Raw genomic sequence first — 18,467 nt, 5'->3', positions numbered from 1 at the left:
TATGTTTTCCTCCTTCAACAACAATTTGAAACGTGGTGATACAAAGATATTGAACCTTGGGATGTGCTTCACTATTGGGACTGCCAGTCTTGACATGGAAAAAGTCATGGTTACCCAAATGAACCAAATACCCTGTATTAAGCTCACAAAATGGCACTGGCGGACAAGCAATCTCCAGACCACGCAATATAAACAATGGGGTTAGGGAATATGCAATGCCACCGTGATCACCTTTGTCCATCCTAAAGGAGAATGCTATAATCTCCTCCACCATAAGCGCATGTAAGGCATAAATAGTGTCGCCTACAACCACGGCCCTCCCTCTGAAGGGAGCATAAGAAGCAGAAGTCACTCTATTCCATTGGTTTCTACTCTCATGAAAAGCAACGACATCGGGATTCATGTCGGAGTCCCACAACGAAAACAAAATAACACCATAACAAACGGCATAACCAATTATTTCCATACGGCCATCATCACGATAAAATGGGAAAGAAGGCATTCGCTCCCAAATGTCTTGCTCACGATCATATCTCTCGAAGGACGGTTCCGTAATTGGTTGTAAGCATGCTGGAGATGCAACATAGTAAAGCTTGTCATACGCAGACACAAGAGTTGCTAATGGTTTAGAGGCTAGATTGGGAGGAAGAGATGAATAATATGACCCAATCTCCGTGTTAATAATATATCCGAATGACTTGGAAGAGTCCCTGTAGAAGGATGTATAATTCGGAGCGGTTGAAAATTCTTGCACCCTGAACGTAAAAACCATTAGAGAACTCATCCTCAACTTCAACAAATGGGGGTTCATGAGAGACTCCTCCTCCGTGTTTGAACGTCACTTGATAGATTGCATCAGTATATTGGCCATCATAAAAGGACACAAATAAATATACAGATCTATCTTCCCCTTGATTTATTGTCGTTGGTGGCACCATGGGAAAGCTGGACAGAGAAGAGAGAGATATATAGAACAAGTCAAGTTAATAGTATCAAACCCCTACCTACCGAGATAAAAAAAGTAACAACAACAATGTGAATGAAGAACATCAACAATTTTACAGAGAAACAAAAATTAAGAAGATAAGATGAAATTCACTAAGCCATAATGCACTGACCTTGGGAAAGGATTAAAGGGTTCAAGGCTTGGAGTTTCGTAAATCTCCGTGAAGTTCGGAGTGGTCCTTTGGGATTTACTGGGGCTAGCAATAATGGTGCGCATCAGGCGAAGCTCCTCCATTATGGATTTCTGCTGGGCGGAAAGCTCGGCTAGAGATTTCATCACTTCCGATTGACGAGGGGTGGGCTCAGCTGCGGAAGCCATCGTCAAGGTGATTGCCGGCATGTGACTGCCAGGTTGAAGGGGGCAACCACTACTTTCGCTTAGTAAGCGCAGCAGCTCCAATATTAATGTTTGCAATTCGAACTTTTGGGTTTTCTCGATCTCCGATATCTTGCCTAGAGATTTCTCCATCTCCCGTAATTTCCCATGGAGATCATGTTGGAGTGAAGCCATCGTCAAAGCATGGCCTTGATCCGGGCTGAGATCAGCGGCGTCGGTGGAAGGTTGAGATTTTTTCCAATACATCATGATACCAGATGATAGGCCTTCGCTATTGAAATGCTAAATTGAGGCACAGGGAATTTAGGGTTTGCAGATGCCGCTGCAGAGAGGAGTTGTATTATATGCTTGGTTGGGGGTGTGATACGAGGAAAGTTTCGTTTCGCTTGGTTGTTGGTGTGATTGAGGAAAGTTTCGTCAGGCTTGGTTGTGGGTGGGTGTGATATGAGGAAAGTTTACAACTCGTAAAATTCTAGAGGCGGCTATTCTCTTTTCGGATACCACACAACTCATAAAACATGATTTATTTAGTTTCCCTTTTTAAAATTTTGTTTTTTGTTACCTGTTTTATCATGCAATTTTTTTTTTTTTTTTTGTTACCTTTATTTTTATTTTTTGTTACCGGTTTTATGATATTTGAGTTTCTTACTCGTTTTTATGAAATTGGGGCTTTAGGGACAGTTGATGAGTAAGTGGTTTAGTACAAACCCTATATAATGCATATGCAGCTCTCCCTCTTGGATTTCTCTTTGATTCAGACCCAAAAAAAAAAGATCTCTCTTTGACTCCATCCCATCTTCGCTCTCGTTAAGCAAAGGTGTATGCCCTTGTATCTCTCTTTGATTGCATATCGTTTTTTCTTCGTTATCCACAATAATTAAAGGTTAGCTTATGCTTTCTCGTTTATATAATCTTGTTTTTGTTATATTTTCTTTTGAACGTTTGAGTAGTTTTGCCTAGTTTTTGAATATTGATCGACCAACAATACATCTTTATCTGTTTTATTTCCAAACTATGAGTAGGTTTAGTCTTTTGAACATTGATTCTTTATCAAACCAATTATACTAGGGACAGTAAATTTGAGTAGTCTCAAATAACTTGGCTCATGTCAAGTCATTAAATTTAAACTACGTAAATTGCCACATAATTGATTTATTTGTTTTAATCTATATCTTATAATGGCAGAAGACCTTTAAAGTAAAACATTCAAAATCCCCACAGGCTGCCCTTGTTAATGAAAATACTAAAACAGAAGGGATAAAATAGTACATTCACAACTTATTTAAATTTAAAAAAATAAAGAGCTCAATTGTCCATGAAAATAGGAGAAGTTGTCCAATGATAATGAGTGTACGTAGTGTAGTCCTAAACATCTATCATAGGATAGTTTTATCTGTTTTTGTGTCTGTTGTTTCGGGTATGGTACAGTAAGCTGTTGTGCGGCTCTTTGTTGGCTTGCCCAGATTGACTGACTGTTATCTTTTGTTTTCTCAGTTTCGCATGTTGCTGTTGTCTCTCTCTTGTATCCCTCTTGCTTTTATCTGTTTTGTCTCACCTTCCTTAGTTTCCAACCTAATTAACCTATTCGAATCTTTGTGAATTCTTATTTTATTTTAGATTTCTTTGAATTGGAGCGTCTGCCAAATTGAGGTATGGTTTTAAATATTGTGCCAAAGTAGTGTTGGATTTTCTGCATATCTACTTACAAATTTTGTTGCCGACGAAAGGCCTTTTCCCAATTGGAATTGTTGTCTCATCTTCCCTTTTCCCCTCTCATCTTGTCAGCGGAATTGTTTGAGTGCTATATTTTAATTACAATATTGGGATTACTTTTATTATATTATACAAAGTGTTTTATTTTGGGAATAACTGATATAACAAAAAAAAAAAACAAAAACAAAAACAAAAACAAAAACAAAAAAACAAAAGAAAGAAAGAAAGAAAGAAGCTTGGTTGTTTTTCGATTTTTTAAAAACATTTTCCTTTTTAGTGCATTAATTATTATATTGTTAAAACTGGTCTTTATTTTTTAAAACTGAAATTTTTAGTTTCTTATATAATTAGAGATTTTATAGTTATAAACTTAAACTTTTTGAACGGTGATAAATTTAAGATTTGTACCTTTTAAATGGCATGCATATTTCAGAGAATAATTTGAAAATAAATTTTCTTTCATTCGCTTTGGCGTGGAAGAAAAATGATACGGTCATCATCTTGTACTTTCATTCGCTTTGCTGATTCTAATTCTATAACTCTCAGGAAATGGAAAGTCAAATTGAGTTTTTTGAGTACATCACTGGAAAATATTACGATAATCCTTCAAGTGACGTGGTTATGGGTGCACATGTGTTCTTTTATTCCTTTACCCATTCGAAGAATAAAAGTTCGCTTATATATAAAAGCAACGGTGAAGTAATAGATGTGTCCTTCTTGAATATGGGCAAGGCGGTTGAAGAACAAATGGTTGAGCGAATTTATCATTCATCCTTAAGCGTATCCGATGAAGGAGTTCTCCGTCCATGGATGTTTAAGCATTTCAAACAGAGTGCGGGTGAGAGCGGATGGTGGGGTCTTTGTTATGATAGATTTGACATATCACTTTCTGACTGGGCAAAGAAGCTGTCGTCAAATGAACTTTCTGATCCAAATAAGGTCAATTTGAAGATTGGATTTCGCCGCCTTTGTGATTATTGGCGTTGTACAATACAGTGAGTGTAATAATAATTTATGTTTTTATTTTTATTTTTTATATGTTAATGTGTATTGTGGGTGACTTATGTATTTCATGATTTGACAGACAATTGATTGATGTGATCTCTCACATCCATGCTCAGGGGATTTTCCATGGTTCCTTGGGGACAACGATGAGTTATGTTTTTGTGGGAGATACACTCAAGATAATTAACATAGAAGGTGGACGTATTGAGGACCTTATTGAAGCAAATATAGTTGCTTTCCAAATTAGAGACTTCAAGCAATTCAGGTTGATGCTGCAAATTCTGTTTCAGTCGATTTTGGGACCCCTCACTCCATGGCCGGAAGTTACTAGATTTCTCAGTTGTTTTAACACTAAACGAGAGTAAGTACTTTTGAATTCTTTTTTGGTGAAATATAGTATGCTATTACATGTGTTTATGAATTTTGTTTTTTCTCTTTTCAGTTACCCAACCTATGTTAACAAACTGCGGAATCATCCATTTTTGATGACTCCTGATCAGAGGATGCAGTACATTGCTCAACTTCATCACAAACTTAAAACCACTCATAAATCTTTCCGCACCGAGTTGAACTCAAAAGAATTTGATATGTTCTTCAATTGGAACAGACATCAAGTCTTCAGTTCTGTGGAGCCGTTTTTGATGAAAGTTTACACGCATGACAAACCATATAAAAATCGGCCGTCAGGCCTTCTAAAGTTCCTGCGAAATGTCTATGAGCATTATATGGATAGTAAAGAAGTGGACATTGAGCAGGTGGATGATGCTGTTAGAAGCCATTGGGGGGACTTTGTGGATTACCTTCACCGCCGGTTTAAAATAATAAAATGACTTTATGTTGGATTGGATTTTATGTTGAATTTTCTTAATCTATTACCTTTAAAAGGCTATTTTCAGCTAGATGAGGGTGGTTTAATAAACAATTGTCCTAAGCTTAATTTACCTAGTTTCTGAGCATTTTGCTGTTGGGATTGTCTGTCTCTCTTCTGATTTATAAATACTATGACTTGACATAGTTTCTAAGCTTTACCTACTTCCTCTCTGGAATTTAGGTAATGTTCGTCCTTTATTCCAAGCAGAGTTTTTGTACACTACCTCAATGACAAGGATAAGAGGGAAATCTTACCTGATTAACTATACGATGTAAATGGATGGTGGACGATTGTTCAGCATGAATACTGACAATGTCAGAAGAGTGGGTGCTGCTACTGCCCTAGTTTGTTTATCTTCGTCTAGCTAGCCCATCATTTTGATGTTCAAGTTCAACTCTTTTTCTGTAAGGAAGAGCATAATTTTTTCTCCAATAGCTTACGTTTAAACTGTCTGAGATCCTTGAGGCACCATATGTTAAATCCCTAGACGTGCGATTGTATCGACATTTATGGTTGTTTACATCCAACTTTTTTATTTATTTATTTACATGGTTTAATTTACATTCCAACAAATCTTTTGTCTTTTAATTTACATCTACCATATAAAGCAAACTTCATGACTAGATTTTCAAATTACCCAAAATTTCCCTCATTTAAGAAAAAATTTCAAAATACAATTACTTCATTTTATTGGGACAAATAGGTCAAAACAATAAACTATTAAAATGTGAACAATTAAAAGATATAAAAGAAATAATAGTTCTCTATTGATAAAAAGAAAAAGAAAAGCCTATTTAGTGTACATGCTGCATGCCTACAATCTGACTCTGTCGAAGTGAGACCGGGGTTCAATAACGAAGTTAGGCTCAAGAAACAAAGAGAAGATGTGTACGAACAAGATATCCAGCAACAAGAAGAAGGAAAAGGTGTCACGCCCCGGACCCAGAGGTCGGTGAAAACCTCGCGCCCGTTGCGTGATAAAATAAAAACTAAAATAAAATAAAAAGATGCCGAAATATGGGTTTAAAGTAAACTTCTCTTATAAAATATAGCTCCCAAAATCTTACAAATTTACAAGAAATAAATAAAGCTCTATCACTCTCATCTATTTTAGCCTCAACCGATTTAGTCTTTGTCTTGCCCACTAATCATTTGAAAAATTAAATAGGGTGAGGGATGAGCAACCACCACTCAGTGAGTAGATTATGTAATATGCCAGTCAAGCAATGCCGTTTTACACACTCTAGAAAATATCATGAAAAGACACACCAATCTAGATCATATCACATCATCCTTTCATATCTCGGTTATCCTTCATAGCATGTAACCAACCACGTGACCCCTATTGGCCTTACTGCCCTATGTTCCCGTGTGGTACATCTATCCCTCGGATACCAAAACATTGAAATTCTCATGTTCCATGAATAATACATATTTCACAAATATTCCAATTAATATATATGTAGTGTGAAAGATTGCACCAAATTAGACATGCTTGACTTAAAATAGAGAGATATTTGTAAATAAAACAAATCCACGATAATTCATGGTTTTCATATTTTATCACAAAATAAGAACTTTTAAAACACATTACATAATCCATTCACCTCGATAATGAGAGCCCTTAAAATAAATTGACAAGATAGCCTATCTATCTATCTTCATGTACTACTACAGTCTACACATACCACGAAAACAATAATAGGAAATGGTTCCTATTTATACTACTACATAGGCGGCAACTACTTTCCTTCAATTGGTCCAATGTATGGCAGTTGATAAGGTTTGGCTCCAAGTTTAGATAGCTATTATTGGAGTGCCAACACCTCATGCTCAAATAGAGCTTACTCATCTAGGAACAATGAGACTCGGAGTCTAAAGTATGTTTTGGATAACAACTAGGCTATTGAACTTGGTCAGCAAGAAACAAAGAGATAAAGCTGTCAAAAACAATACATATAAATATTACTATTTTTTAATAACCAATAGGATAAATTTCTGAAAATATCACGTACCCAGATAATTATATATATAAGTTATAAACTAAATATGAACAAAATATTTAATTTTCTGAAACATAATATATATACATATATATTAAAAATACAGGGTTTCACAAAAGGATTCCTTCCAAATAGCCCAGAAAATGACAGCCATCAAAAGGCCTAAGCACATATAGCCTTGGCCCGTCCAAATGATTTGGCGAACTCTCTATAGATTCCCCATCTGTATTCAATCCCAGCGGGAATAGAAGCGAGTCGCTTCCGGCTTGGCTTGTAGTCGTAGTCTTTTAGCTTATGTAGTGGTCGACCTTCCTACACGCACGCGCCAATGAAATCCCAATGCACTGAGTCGTAGGCTTTCTTCAAATCCATTTTGATGGCATACCGAGTTACTAATGCCAAAGGCAGATCGGGAATGCCAAGAGGGAAGGAGTCTCGTTGTTCATATTTCCTCCTATTCTGATGGCAGTAAACTAAATAGAAGGCGGGGACAATGATGCCCATGAATTCGAATGTTGGCAGCAGTGTTTGCTCTAATACGATGTCGTTTTCACAAAAGCTATCACCAAGGAAGATGGCAAAATTAGAGAAGGGCTATGATGTTCATGCGTGAACATGAAATATTGTCACGTATCTTCTTTTTAAACCACTTCAATTTTAGTTTTTAATTTTTATTTTTTGTGCTTGATTATAGAGGAAGATGAGAGTGAGAATGGGAGTGAAGATGAGATTGAGAGAGAGGATGAGAGGGAAGGATGGGAGAGAGGAGTAACAAAAGTGAAAACAAAAACTTGAAAGTGAAAACAACTTCAAATAGATTTCAGTTTTTAGTTTTTCTTTAAACTTTTGTTACTCATCCCTCCTATAATATTAAAATTGTGATAAAGTTGTGAAAACTGTATCAAAATTAGTGTAAAAAACGAAGTGCCACGGATCCAAACCCCTGTGCCGGGAAAAAACTAGCAATGAGTTAGGAAGATATGCAGCAAATGCCAAGCCAATAATCTTGAAACAAATGATTAACTACATGAAAATTGCAATAACCGGTAATCCAAAATTGACAATTATTACATAAGTAAATTCTTCCCAACTCATCATTCGTCATATAACTGACAATTGCTTAACTACATTTAAAAATATATATGCATATGCCCCCCCCCAAAAAAAAAACAACTGAGTTAGGAAGATATGTAGCAAATGCCAAGCCAATAATCTCGGTACAAACGCTTAACTCCATGAAAATTACAATAACCCATAATGCAAAATTGACAGGAGAGGGTTATTTTAACCTCCCTGTAGAAACCTCCCTGTAGAAGGTGTATAATTCGGAGCGGTTGAAAATTTTTGCACCCTGAATAGAGAACTCATCCTCAACTTCAACAAATGGGGGTTCATGAGTGACTCCTCCTCCGTGTTTGAACGTCATTTGATAGATTGCATCAGAAGATTGGCCATCATAAAAGGGCACAAATAAATATACAGATCTATCTTCCCCTTGATTTATTGTCGTTGATGGCACCATGGGAAAGCTGGACAGAGAAGAGAGAGATATATAGAACAAGTCAAGTTAATAGTATCAAACCCCTACCTACCTAGAGATAAAAAAAAGTAACAACAACAATGCGAACGAAGAACATCAACAATTTTACAGAGAAACAAAAATTAAGTAGATAAGATGAAATCCACTAAGCCATAATGAAATCCACTAAACAAACATCAACAATGCAGGTACCCCTTCAAAAATGTTTGCCAATATTTCTACCCTTTTGGAACAAGAACTTCGTTTGCATGGCAGTAGGAAGATTTTTTTTGGATAAACCCCAAAGAACAACCTACACCAGCATATCATAGATGGTTTGATTTTTGGATTATAATTTGCAAAATAAGAAGTGGTTGAAAATTACACGCAATCACTTCCCAAAAATGCAAAATAATTACCCACTGAACCTTGTTTTTCATACTTATCATGTTATTTTGTATCTTCTTGATTCTTCCATCACCGACTCCAGTACACGATGCTCTTTGTACTGTCCGAGTATGGGTAATCACATATATTACTGGAATTTTTATGCCCATAAGAAAGAAAAAAAAAAACACAGATAAATTGTGTGGGATTTTCCCATGCTAGTGATTGGTCATGACGATTGATGGATTAATAATTAAAGAATTTGCTTGACTTAATAATTAAAGGGTAATTTAGGAATAATGGGGGGTAGAAAAACAGGATTGTGTTTTTTCAAATTTACATGGTGGGTGGAAAGATAAAGTGAATGGAAAAATAGGACCTGGGGTGGAAATAGCTGAAAGGACCCGCCCCGAATTTTTCCAAAACCCGGGACGAACCCTTTGAAATTCCTGACATCACCCCGATGCCGGGCCCACTTACTAAAGACCGAGACTTTCTGCCGAAATTTCGGCAGAGTCTCCCCTATAAATTGGACATTTCCCAAAATTTATACCAGCATAAAAACACAATTTATATTCTCAACTGGCAGCATGCACAATATAATTTCATGCAATTCATGCAAATGGCCTTCGGCCTTCCAATAATTCTCAACCAACTACCAACAATTTCAAATACATATTATGACTAATATTTAGTCTGCGGCTGCACCTAATAACCTTAGGCTGCCTACGTACCCTCCTTGAGGGATCAAGCCACACGTAGTTCTCTTGTAAAACCTAATTCCACACTTAGGCGATACCTCATTTCATTTCTCTGTATTCCACATAATCTCCCCATACGCCGGTACAACCAACGCCACGTATGAGGTCTGTCAACACGCCGGATAACCTACGCCACGTGCGACCATGCCATACTATCACATATCTCCCCCATACGCCGGTACAACCAACGCCACGTATGGGGTCTGTCTCATCGCCGGATAACCTACGCCACGTGAGACCTACACGTCATATCACATAACTCCCCATACGCCGGTACAACCAACGCCACGTATGGGGCCTGTCCCAACGCCGGATAACCTACGCCACGCGGGACCTCAACATTATATCATAAATCTCCCCATACGACGGTACAACCAACGCCACGTATGGGGCCTGTCGACACGCCGGATAACCTACGCCACGTGCGACCTCAACACAATATCACAATATCTCCCCATACGCCGGTACAACCAACGCCACGTATGGGGCCTGTCCCAACGCCGGATAACCTACGCCACGTGGGACCTAACTTTCACTTGGTGGTACTCGTAGTACATCCAAAATCCGGGAAGGTACTTAAAGTAGTGCATATAGCACTCCAACTGGCATTCTAGACTCTATTGTACCCTTGTACAAACATATAATTCTAATTCTATAAATATACAAATATTCTAATATTGCGTAAACCCCAACAATAGTCTAGCACCAGATAATCCCCTTAGGAAGGTGAGATTACTCCGGAAGACTCACGGTCAACCAAGGGTCAAACTACCCTAACCCGGGTCAAACGGGCCCACGGGACCTACGACCTCCAAATTCCGATCCGGAAGTTCCTATGGGTTCTATAACATTTAGGACACTCGTCCTGCAAGTTTGGTTCAGATCGGACGGTCGGATCGCTCACGATCGCACGATCTAACGGTTAATATAAAATATAAACTTTAAATTATTGAATCGGAACATCCGGGGCTCCGATTCACGATCCGTGAATTCCTCTACAATCCTAGAAATACCTAGATTAATATATATTAAATTTGGGTCCATCCAACGGTCCCAACCTATCGAACCCGGATAACGCGTAACAGGCGATATCCATTCGATAGTCAAACGACGTCCGAATTGAGATCCGCGAAATCCTACGCACTCGTGACAACCAGGAGATCGCATTGGGACAATAATACCCCTCTGCTACAGTGCCCACGCGCTGCCGCACGCGCGGGCAGCGTGTGGGTGTCCAAAGCGATAAAGGTTCGCCGGAAAATCTCAACATCTCGGGCCAAGACTTCTACCCTAGGTATAACACCCTATTTGGAGTCACTTTTGTTCTTGGGCCTACCCCAAAAACTGACCGGAAGTGGCCGGAATCGGAGACCCAAAACCGGCCAAAACCTAAGTTGGAAATCAGTTAATCTACGCTCAAAATTAACGAAATCCTACCCAACCATCAGCTAGAGCATGAAAAATAGGTAGAAAACCATACCTTACTCGTCCAATTTGGTGGAGAAATGAGAGAGAACGAAGGGTCGAAAGTTTTGTAAAAATCTGTCCAAACCGCTGCCTTTCGTGGCTGATTCCGGCGACCACGGTGGCGGATCGAGGCGGCGCTGGGGTGGAATGGAAAGTAGGGAGTGTGGTGGTTCCAACGGGACCGGTGCCGCCCCAAGTGGCGGCGTGTGGTGGCGGTGGCGACGACAAGAAGTCGCTGTCGTCGCAAGGGGGGGGGGGTTCTGGTTTCGCAGGAGAGAGAGAGAGAGAGAGAAATCTGGGTTTTTAAAAAAAACAACTTCGAAATATTTACGATTTTGCCACTGAACTTGTTTTGCTCGTAACTTCTTCGTTCCAACTCCAAATTGGGCCCACTACGTGTCTACGGACTCGTCTCAGTACGACCTATCCAAAAATATAAGTCACGGTCCCAAACTCTCTCCGGTTAAAAATATGACTAAAATACCCTTAAATAATTAAATAATTAAATAAGGGTTAAATTTGTGGAAATTTGGGGTCGGGGTGTTACAGACTACCCCCCTTATAAAAATTTCGTCCCCGAAATTTCCTACCTGTCACTCGAAGGGTTATGAGCATTGGGCCCGCGTTTACCAGTCGGGACCCCCAGCTCTTCCTTGGAAAGTTAGACGCTTCCATTTGTGATTTGATTCTCTTCTAGTTGTCCTACTAAAAGAGGATCCGCGTTCTTTGACTTGTTGATATTTTCCTTCTTTCTTCAGAATCGATATGCAGTATTGCCAACACGATGCTTTGAAAGGAAGGTCAGAAAGGATCATTTTTACCGAATTGTAATCATCATATTTCTTCCTCTACCATGACCCATTTCTGATTTTGCTGAAAGATCTCTACTCAAACGTGTTCACATGAGAGGAGACCCCGAAGCACTCTCTCCATTTCCACAGGGAGGATTACCAAATCCATCTAGGTCTCATCCTTGGATTTGACCACAGTATCCCTACCACACACGAGCCTCTTTCTGGAAGAGAATTAAGGCTATCTTAATCTTTTCCACCCTTGTGATTCCGATTATTCTAACGCTGTCTTTCAGATCTTGGATCCCTTGATCCAACCTCAGGGGGTTACTCGTCCCCAAGAGAGGTTGTGCTCTTAGTATCTTCGACTCGTTGCTCAAGGCACACAGTCGAAAATTAGCAACATGTTCAGGCAATGGAGGATCCCTAGAAGCAGGTTGATCAACTCCCTATCCTCCCGCCCATGCGGACTTAACGAACGACTTTGTCATAGGAACATCCAACTGTACCATAGGTACAGGTGTTACCCTATGCAGAACCTTCGGCTTCTATTCGCAATCTTCCGGAACTTCTGAAACAACCACTGTCTGTGGTAAAGCTCCAGCCCTTCTTAGGCTCTGGCGGTCTATGTGTCTTTCCTCTGTGAAATAATTTTGACTTTTGTGACGTCCTCAACGTCGCAATTGTGTCATTCCGAGATGGAACCCATTTTGATCCCCACAACTTAAGGATGCACATAATGTGCAGGGTCCACAGGAAATTGAACCTAGAGCTCTGATACCAACTGAAAGGACCCGCCCCGAATTTTTCCAAAACCCGGGACGAACCCTTTGAAATTCCTGACATCACCCCGATGCCGGGCCCACTTACTAAAGACAGAGACTTTCTGCCGAAATTTCGGCAGAGTCTCCCCTATAAATTGGACATTTCCCAAAATTTATACCTGCATGAAAACACAATTTATATTCTCAACTGGCAGCATGCACAATATAATTTCATGCAATTCATGCAAATGGCCTTCGGCCTTCCAATAATTCTCAACCAACTACCAACAATTTCAAATACATATTATGACTAATATTTAGTCTGCGGCTGCACCTAATAACCTTAGGCTGCCTACGTACCCTCCTTGAGGGATCAAGCCACACGTAGTTCTCTTGTAAAACCTAATTCCACACTTAGGCGATACCTCATTTCATTTCTCTGTATTTCACATAATCTCCCCATCCGCCGGTACAACCAACGCCACGTATGGGGTCTGTCAACACGCCGGATAACCTACGCCACGTGCGACCATGCCATACTATCACATATCTCCCCATGCGCCGGTACAACCAACGCCACGTATGGGGTCTGTCTCAACGCCGGATAACCTACGCCACGTGAGACCTACACGTCATATCACATAACTCCCCATACGCCGGTACAACCAACGCCACATATGGGGCCTGTCCCAACGCCGGATAACCTATGCCACGCGGGACCTCAACATTATATCATAAATCTCCCCATACGCCGGTACAACCAACGCCACGTATGGGGCCTGTCGACACGCCGGATAACCTACGCCACGGGCGACCTCAACACAATACTACAATATCTCCCCATACGCCGGTACAACCAACGCCACGTATGGGGCCTGTCCCAACGCCGGGTAACCTACGCCACGTGGGACCTAACTTTCACTTGGTGGTACTCGTAGTACATCCAAAATCCGGGAAGGTACTTAAAGTAGTGCATATAGCACTCCAACTGGCATTCTAGACTCTGTTGTACCCTTGTACAAACATATAATTCTAATTCTATAAATATACAAATATTCTAATATTGCGTAACCCCCAACAATAGTCTAGCACCAGATAATCCCCTTAGGAAGGTGAGATTACTCCGGAAGACTCACGGTCAACCAAGGGTCAAACTACCCTAACCCGGGTCAAACGGGCCCACGGGACCTACGACCTCCAAATTCCGATCCGGAAGTTCCTATGGGTTCTATAACATTTAGGACACTCGTCCTGCAAGTTTGGTTCAGATCGGACGGTCAGATCGCTCACGATCGCACGATCTAACGGTTAATATAAAATATTAACTTTAAATTATTGAATCGGAACATCCGGGGCTCCGATTCACGATCCGTGAATTCCTCTACAATCCTAGAAATACCTAGATTAATATATATTAAATTTGGGTCCATCCAACGGTCCCAACCTATCGAACCCGGATAACGCGTAACAGGCGATATCCATTCGATAGTCAAACGACGTCCGAATTGAGATCCGCGAAATCCTACGCACTCGTGACAACCAGGAGATCGCATTGGGACAATAATACCCCTCTGCTACAGTGCCCACGCGCTGCCACACGCGCGGGCAGCGTGTGGGTGTCCAAAGCGATAACGCTTCACCGGAAAATCTCAACATCTCGGGCCAAGACTTCTACCCTAGGTATAACACCCTATTTGGAGTCACTTTTGTTCTTGGGCCTACCCCAAAAACTGACCGGAAGTGGCCGGAATCGGAGACCCAAAACCGGCCAAAACCTAAGTTGGAAATCAGTTAATCTACGCTCAAAATTAACGAAATCCTACCCAACCATCAGCTAGAGCATGAAAAATAGGTAGAAAACCATACCTTGCTCGTCCAATTTGGTGGAGAAATGAGAGAGAACGAAGGGTCGAAAGTTTTGTAAAAATCTGTCCAAACCGCTGCCTTTCGTGGCTGATTCCGGCGACCACGGTGGCGGATCGAGGTGGCGCTGGGGTGGAATGGAAAGTAGGGAGTGTGGTGGTTCCAACGGGACCGATGCCGCCCCAAGTGGCGGCGTGTGGTGGCGGTGGCGACGACAAGAAGTCGCTGTCGTCGCAAGGGGGGGGGGTTCTGGTTTCGCAGGAGAGAGAGAGAGAGAAATCTGGGTTTTTAAAAAAAACAACTTCGAAATATTTACGATTTTGCCACTGAACTTGTTTTGCTCGTAACTTCTTCGTTCCAACTCCAAATTGGGCCTACTACGTGTCTACGGACTCGTCTCAGTACGACCTATCCAAAAATATAAGTCACGGTCCCAAACTCTCTCCGGTTAAAAATATGACTAAAATACCCTTAAATAATTAAATAATTAAATAAGGGTTAACTTTGTGGAAATTTGGGGTCGGGGTGTTACAATAGCAGCACTCGATAGTATTTTCCTTTATTTTTTTCACTTAATTTTATATGCTATCAAGAAGCATATACAAGTTTTAGGCTCTACAGCTCTGGCACATTGGATCAAATTGAAAGTCAACAAATTTACTTTGCCACTAGAGACCTAAGAATATATGCCAAAATATAAATTCTTACCAGAAATCAATTATCACCAATCCATAGATTAACTAACCCTCCCATATCGTAATTCAACGAACAAATATATATTAAATTTACATATATATGGGGGGGAAATAGCACTGAGAACTTAGGAAGATATGCAGCAAATGCCATGCCAATAATCTTGGTACATATGCTTAACTCACTTCTCACAAGAGAATTTGCAATAACCCATAATCCAAACTTGACAACTATATAAGCAGTTTCTTCCCAACTCATCATTCGTCTTATAGATGCATGAAACACCTTCTTACATTACAAGTTAAATTCCTTCCACTCGTAAATCCCTCCCTCTCCCCATGTTTTCGGTTTGCGGTCCTAATTGGGTGTTTTTGTGCTTGGCCTTTTCACGATGCATGGCGCCTTACAGTTTGGCTTCCCTCTGCAAAACTCAATAATATTACGAGGAAGTAAACCCAAAGGCTATAAAAACACTTGAAGGAACGCATACAATTGAATTCATGATCATTTAAATAAATAAAAAGATTTCATTGTAAACACATTAATTTCTTTCACCTTAGCCATGGGCAAGCACGAAGCTTACTTCGAGTCCCCTCACGGATCAAAAACTCCTTATCGTGTTCATCCAAAGTGGTTTCTTCTTGTTTTGGCTGATTCATACTAGTCACACTCTCCACTTCTATGGGTTCATAATCCCCAAACTCACTGAGTCATAATAATCAGAAACCTTATTACAAATAAAATGTAAAATAATTCCAACGTACACATGTCACTTTATTGATGAAAGCACAATAAACGTGAAGAAAACTTACGGCGTGAAGCAGAATTCAAGTGAGAACCAATCACGGCCCTTGATATCCACAGGATGAACAGTTGAATGTATGGTTTTGATCATAGGTTTTCCTCCTTCTCCATCAACAATTTGAAACGTTGTGATACAAAGATATTGAACCACGGGAAGTGCTTCTTCATTGGGACTGCCAGACTTGACATGAAAGAAGTCTCTGTTACCCAAATGAACCAAATACCCTGTCTTAAGCTTATTAAATCGCACTGGCGGACATGCAATCTTCAGGCCACGCAATACGAACAGTGGGCTTAGGGAATATGCAATGCCACCGTCTTCACCTTTGTCCATCCTTAATGAGAATGTTATAATCACCTCCTCTATAAGCGCATGTAAGGCATAGATAGTGTCGCCTACAACCACGGCCCTCCCTCGGAAAGAAGCATAAGAAGCAGAAGTCACTTGATTCCATTGGTTTCTACTCTCATGGAAAGCAACGAGATATGGATTCATGTAGGAGTCCGACAATGAAAATAAAATAACGCCATAACAAACGGCATAACCAATTATTTTCATACGGCTTCCACAGTCATGATAAAATGGAAAAGAAGTCATTCGCTCCCAAACGTCTTCATCAGGATCATATCTCTCGAAGGAGGGCTCCTTAATTGATGGTGAGGACCCTGGAAGTGCAACATAGTAAAGCTTGTCATAAGCAGATACAAGAGTTCCTAGTGCTTTAGAGGCTATGCTAGGAGGAAGAGATGAACAATATGACCCAGTCTTGGTGTCAATGCTGTATCCTAATGGCCTGCAAGATTCGGCCCTGCGAGTTATTTCATAAACTTCCTGTGGAATGATGTATAATTTGGAGCGATTGAAAATTCTTGCACCCTTGATGGGAAAACTGTCATAGTACTCCGCCATAAGTCCAACTACTGGGGGTTCATGAGTGACTCCTCCATGTTTGAATGTCACTTTATATATTGAATCTGTGTATTCGCTATCATCAAAAGACACCAATAAATATACAGATCTATCTTCCCCCTCTTGTATATCCATCGATGCATGCTCTGGGCTGGACATAGAGGAGAGAGATAGAATAAGTCAAATTAATATTTTCAAAACACCTACCTACCTAGAGAGATTCAATGAATGAAGCAAGGTAAAAGCTGCACCATCTACTTTAGTAAGCATATATACATAGAGATGAATACAAACAAAACAGTAAAAATGCCAATATCTTTGAATATAATTAAAGATGCATGCGAAATTCTCCGAGAAACTAAACAAAAAGAAAATTGATCCTTTCTTTTTCTTTTTCTTTTTTCTTTTTTCTTTTTTCTTTTCTTTTTTTTGCAAATCAAGAACATCAACAATTTTACAGAGAAACAAAATTATGAAGATAAGATGAAATCCACTAAGCCATAATGCACTGACCTTGGGTGAGGATTAAAGGGCTCACGGTTGGGACTGTCGTCAATCACCGTGAAATTTGGAGTCGTCGTGGATTGAGTGAGGCTAGCATTACTGGAGCGTATTAGACGAAGCTCCTCCAGTATTGATTTCTGCGTATCGGCCAGTTGGAGTTGCTGGGCAGAAAGCTGGGCGGATAGCCGTGCAGAAAGCTGGGCGGAAAGCACCTCCGATAACTTCGTCAAGGCACGGTATTCAGCAGGGGTGAGATCAGCGGCCGCGGAAGGCATCGTCAGGCTGGGACTGCAGGGTTGAACGAGAAGATCATTACTGCCGCTTAGTTGGCGAAGCAGCTCCAGTATTGATGTTTGCAATTCGAACTTTTGGGTTTTCTCCATCTCCGATATATTGACCGGAGATTTCTCCATCTCCGGTAACTTCCCCTGTGGATCATATTGGCTGGAAGTCATGGTCAAGACATGGCCTTTACCCGAGATGAGATCAGCGGCCGCGGCAGATGGCTGAGAATTTTGCCAATGCACCATGATACCAGATGATAAGGGCTTCGCTATTGAAAGGTAAAGGCAAAGGGAATTTAGGGTTTGTGGATGCCGCTGTTGAGGGGAGTTTTATTATGCTTGGCTGGGGGTGTGATATGAGGAAAGTTTCGTTATGCTTGGTTGGGGCGGTGTGATTTTATTTATTTTTTTATAAGGGGGAGTTGTGATATGAGGAAAGTTTCTAACTCGTGTAAAATTCTGGAGGCTGGCTGCTATTCTTTTTAATAATATTTATAATTAAAAAAACACACACAACTCATAAAATATGATTTATTTATCCTATTTAGTTTCCCTTTTTAAAATTTGTGTTTTTGTTACTTCTTTTATCATGCAATGTTTTTTGTTACTCGTTTTATGATATTTGAGTTTGTTACTCGTTTTATGAGATTGGAGCTTTAGTTCAACTCTATATACTCTGTTTTTTGCTTTATATATATAGATAATCTATCTGCGGTTCTCCTCCTTGGATCTTTCTTTGACTCAATATCTCTTTTTGCTTCGCTCTTCTTAATCAAAGGTGGCTGC

General features: G+C 40.2%; 1 protein-coding gene across 1 annotated transcript; it reads right to left on the bottom strand.

Annotated features, from left to right (window-relative positions):
* Positions 1-15,536: 15,536 nt before the first annotated feature.
* On the bottom strand, positions 15,537-18,050 carry LOC117629126. Its single transcript, XM_034361632.1, has 4 exons — positions 17,407-18,050; positions 15,992-17,044; positions 15,735-15,884; positions 15,537-15,600 (listed from the first exon to the last, which is right to left on the bottom strand). The coding sequence occupies exons 1-4, from the start codon at positions 17,925-17,927 to the stop codon at positions 15,537-15,539; spliced, it is 1,788 nt and encodes a 595-aa protein (XP_034217523.1). The 5' UTR covers positions 17,928-18,050.
* Positions 18,051-18,467: the final 417 nt, after the last annotated feature.

Source organism: Prunus dulcis, chromosome 5 (genome assembly GCF_902201215.1).
Source record: "Prunus dulcis chromosome 5, ALMONDv2, whole genome shotgun sequence".
NCBI classification, from domain to species: Eukaryota; Viridiplantae; Streptophyta; class Magnoliopsida; order Rosales; family Rosaceae; genus Prunus; species Prunus dulcis.
Note: the sequence above shows the minus strand (reverse complement) of the source record. Positions and strands in the feature narration are given on the sequence as shown.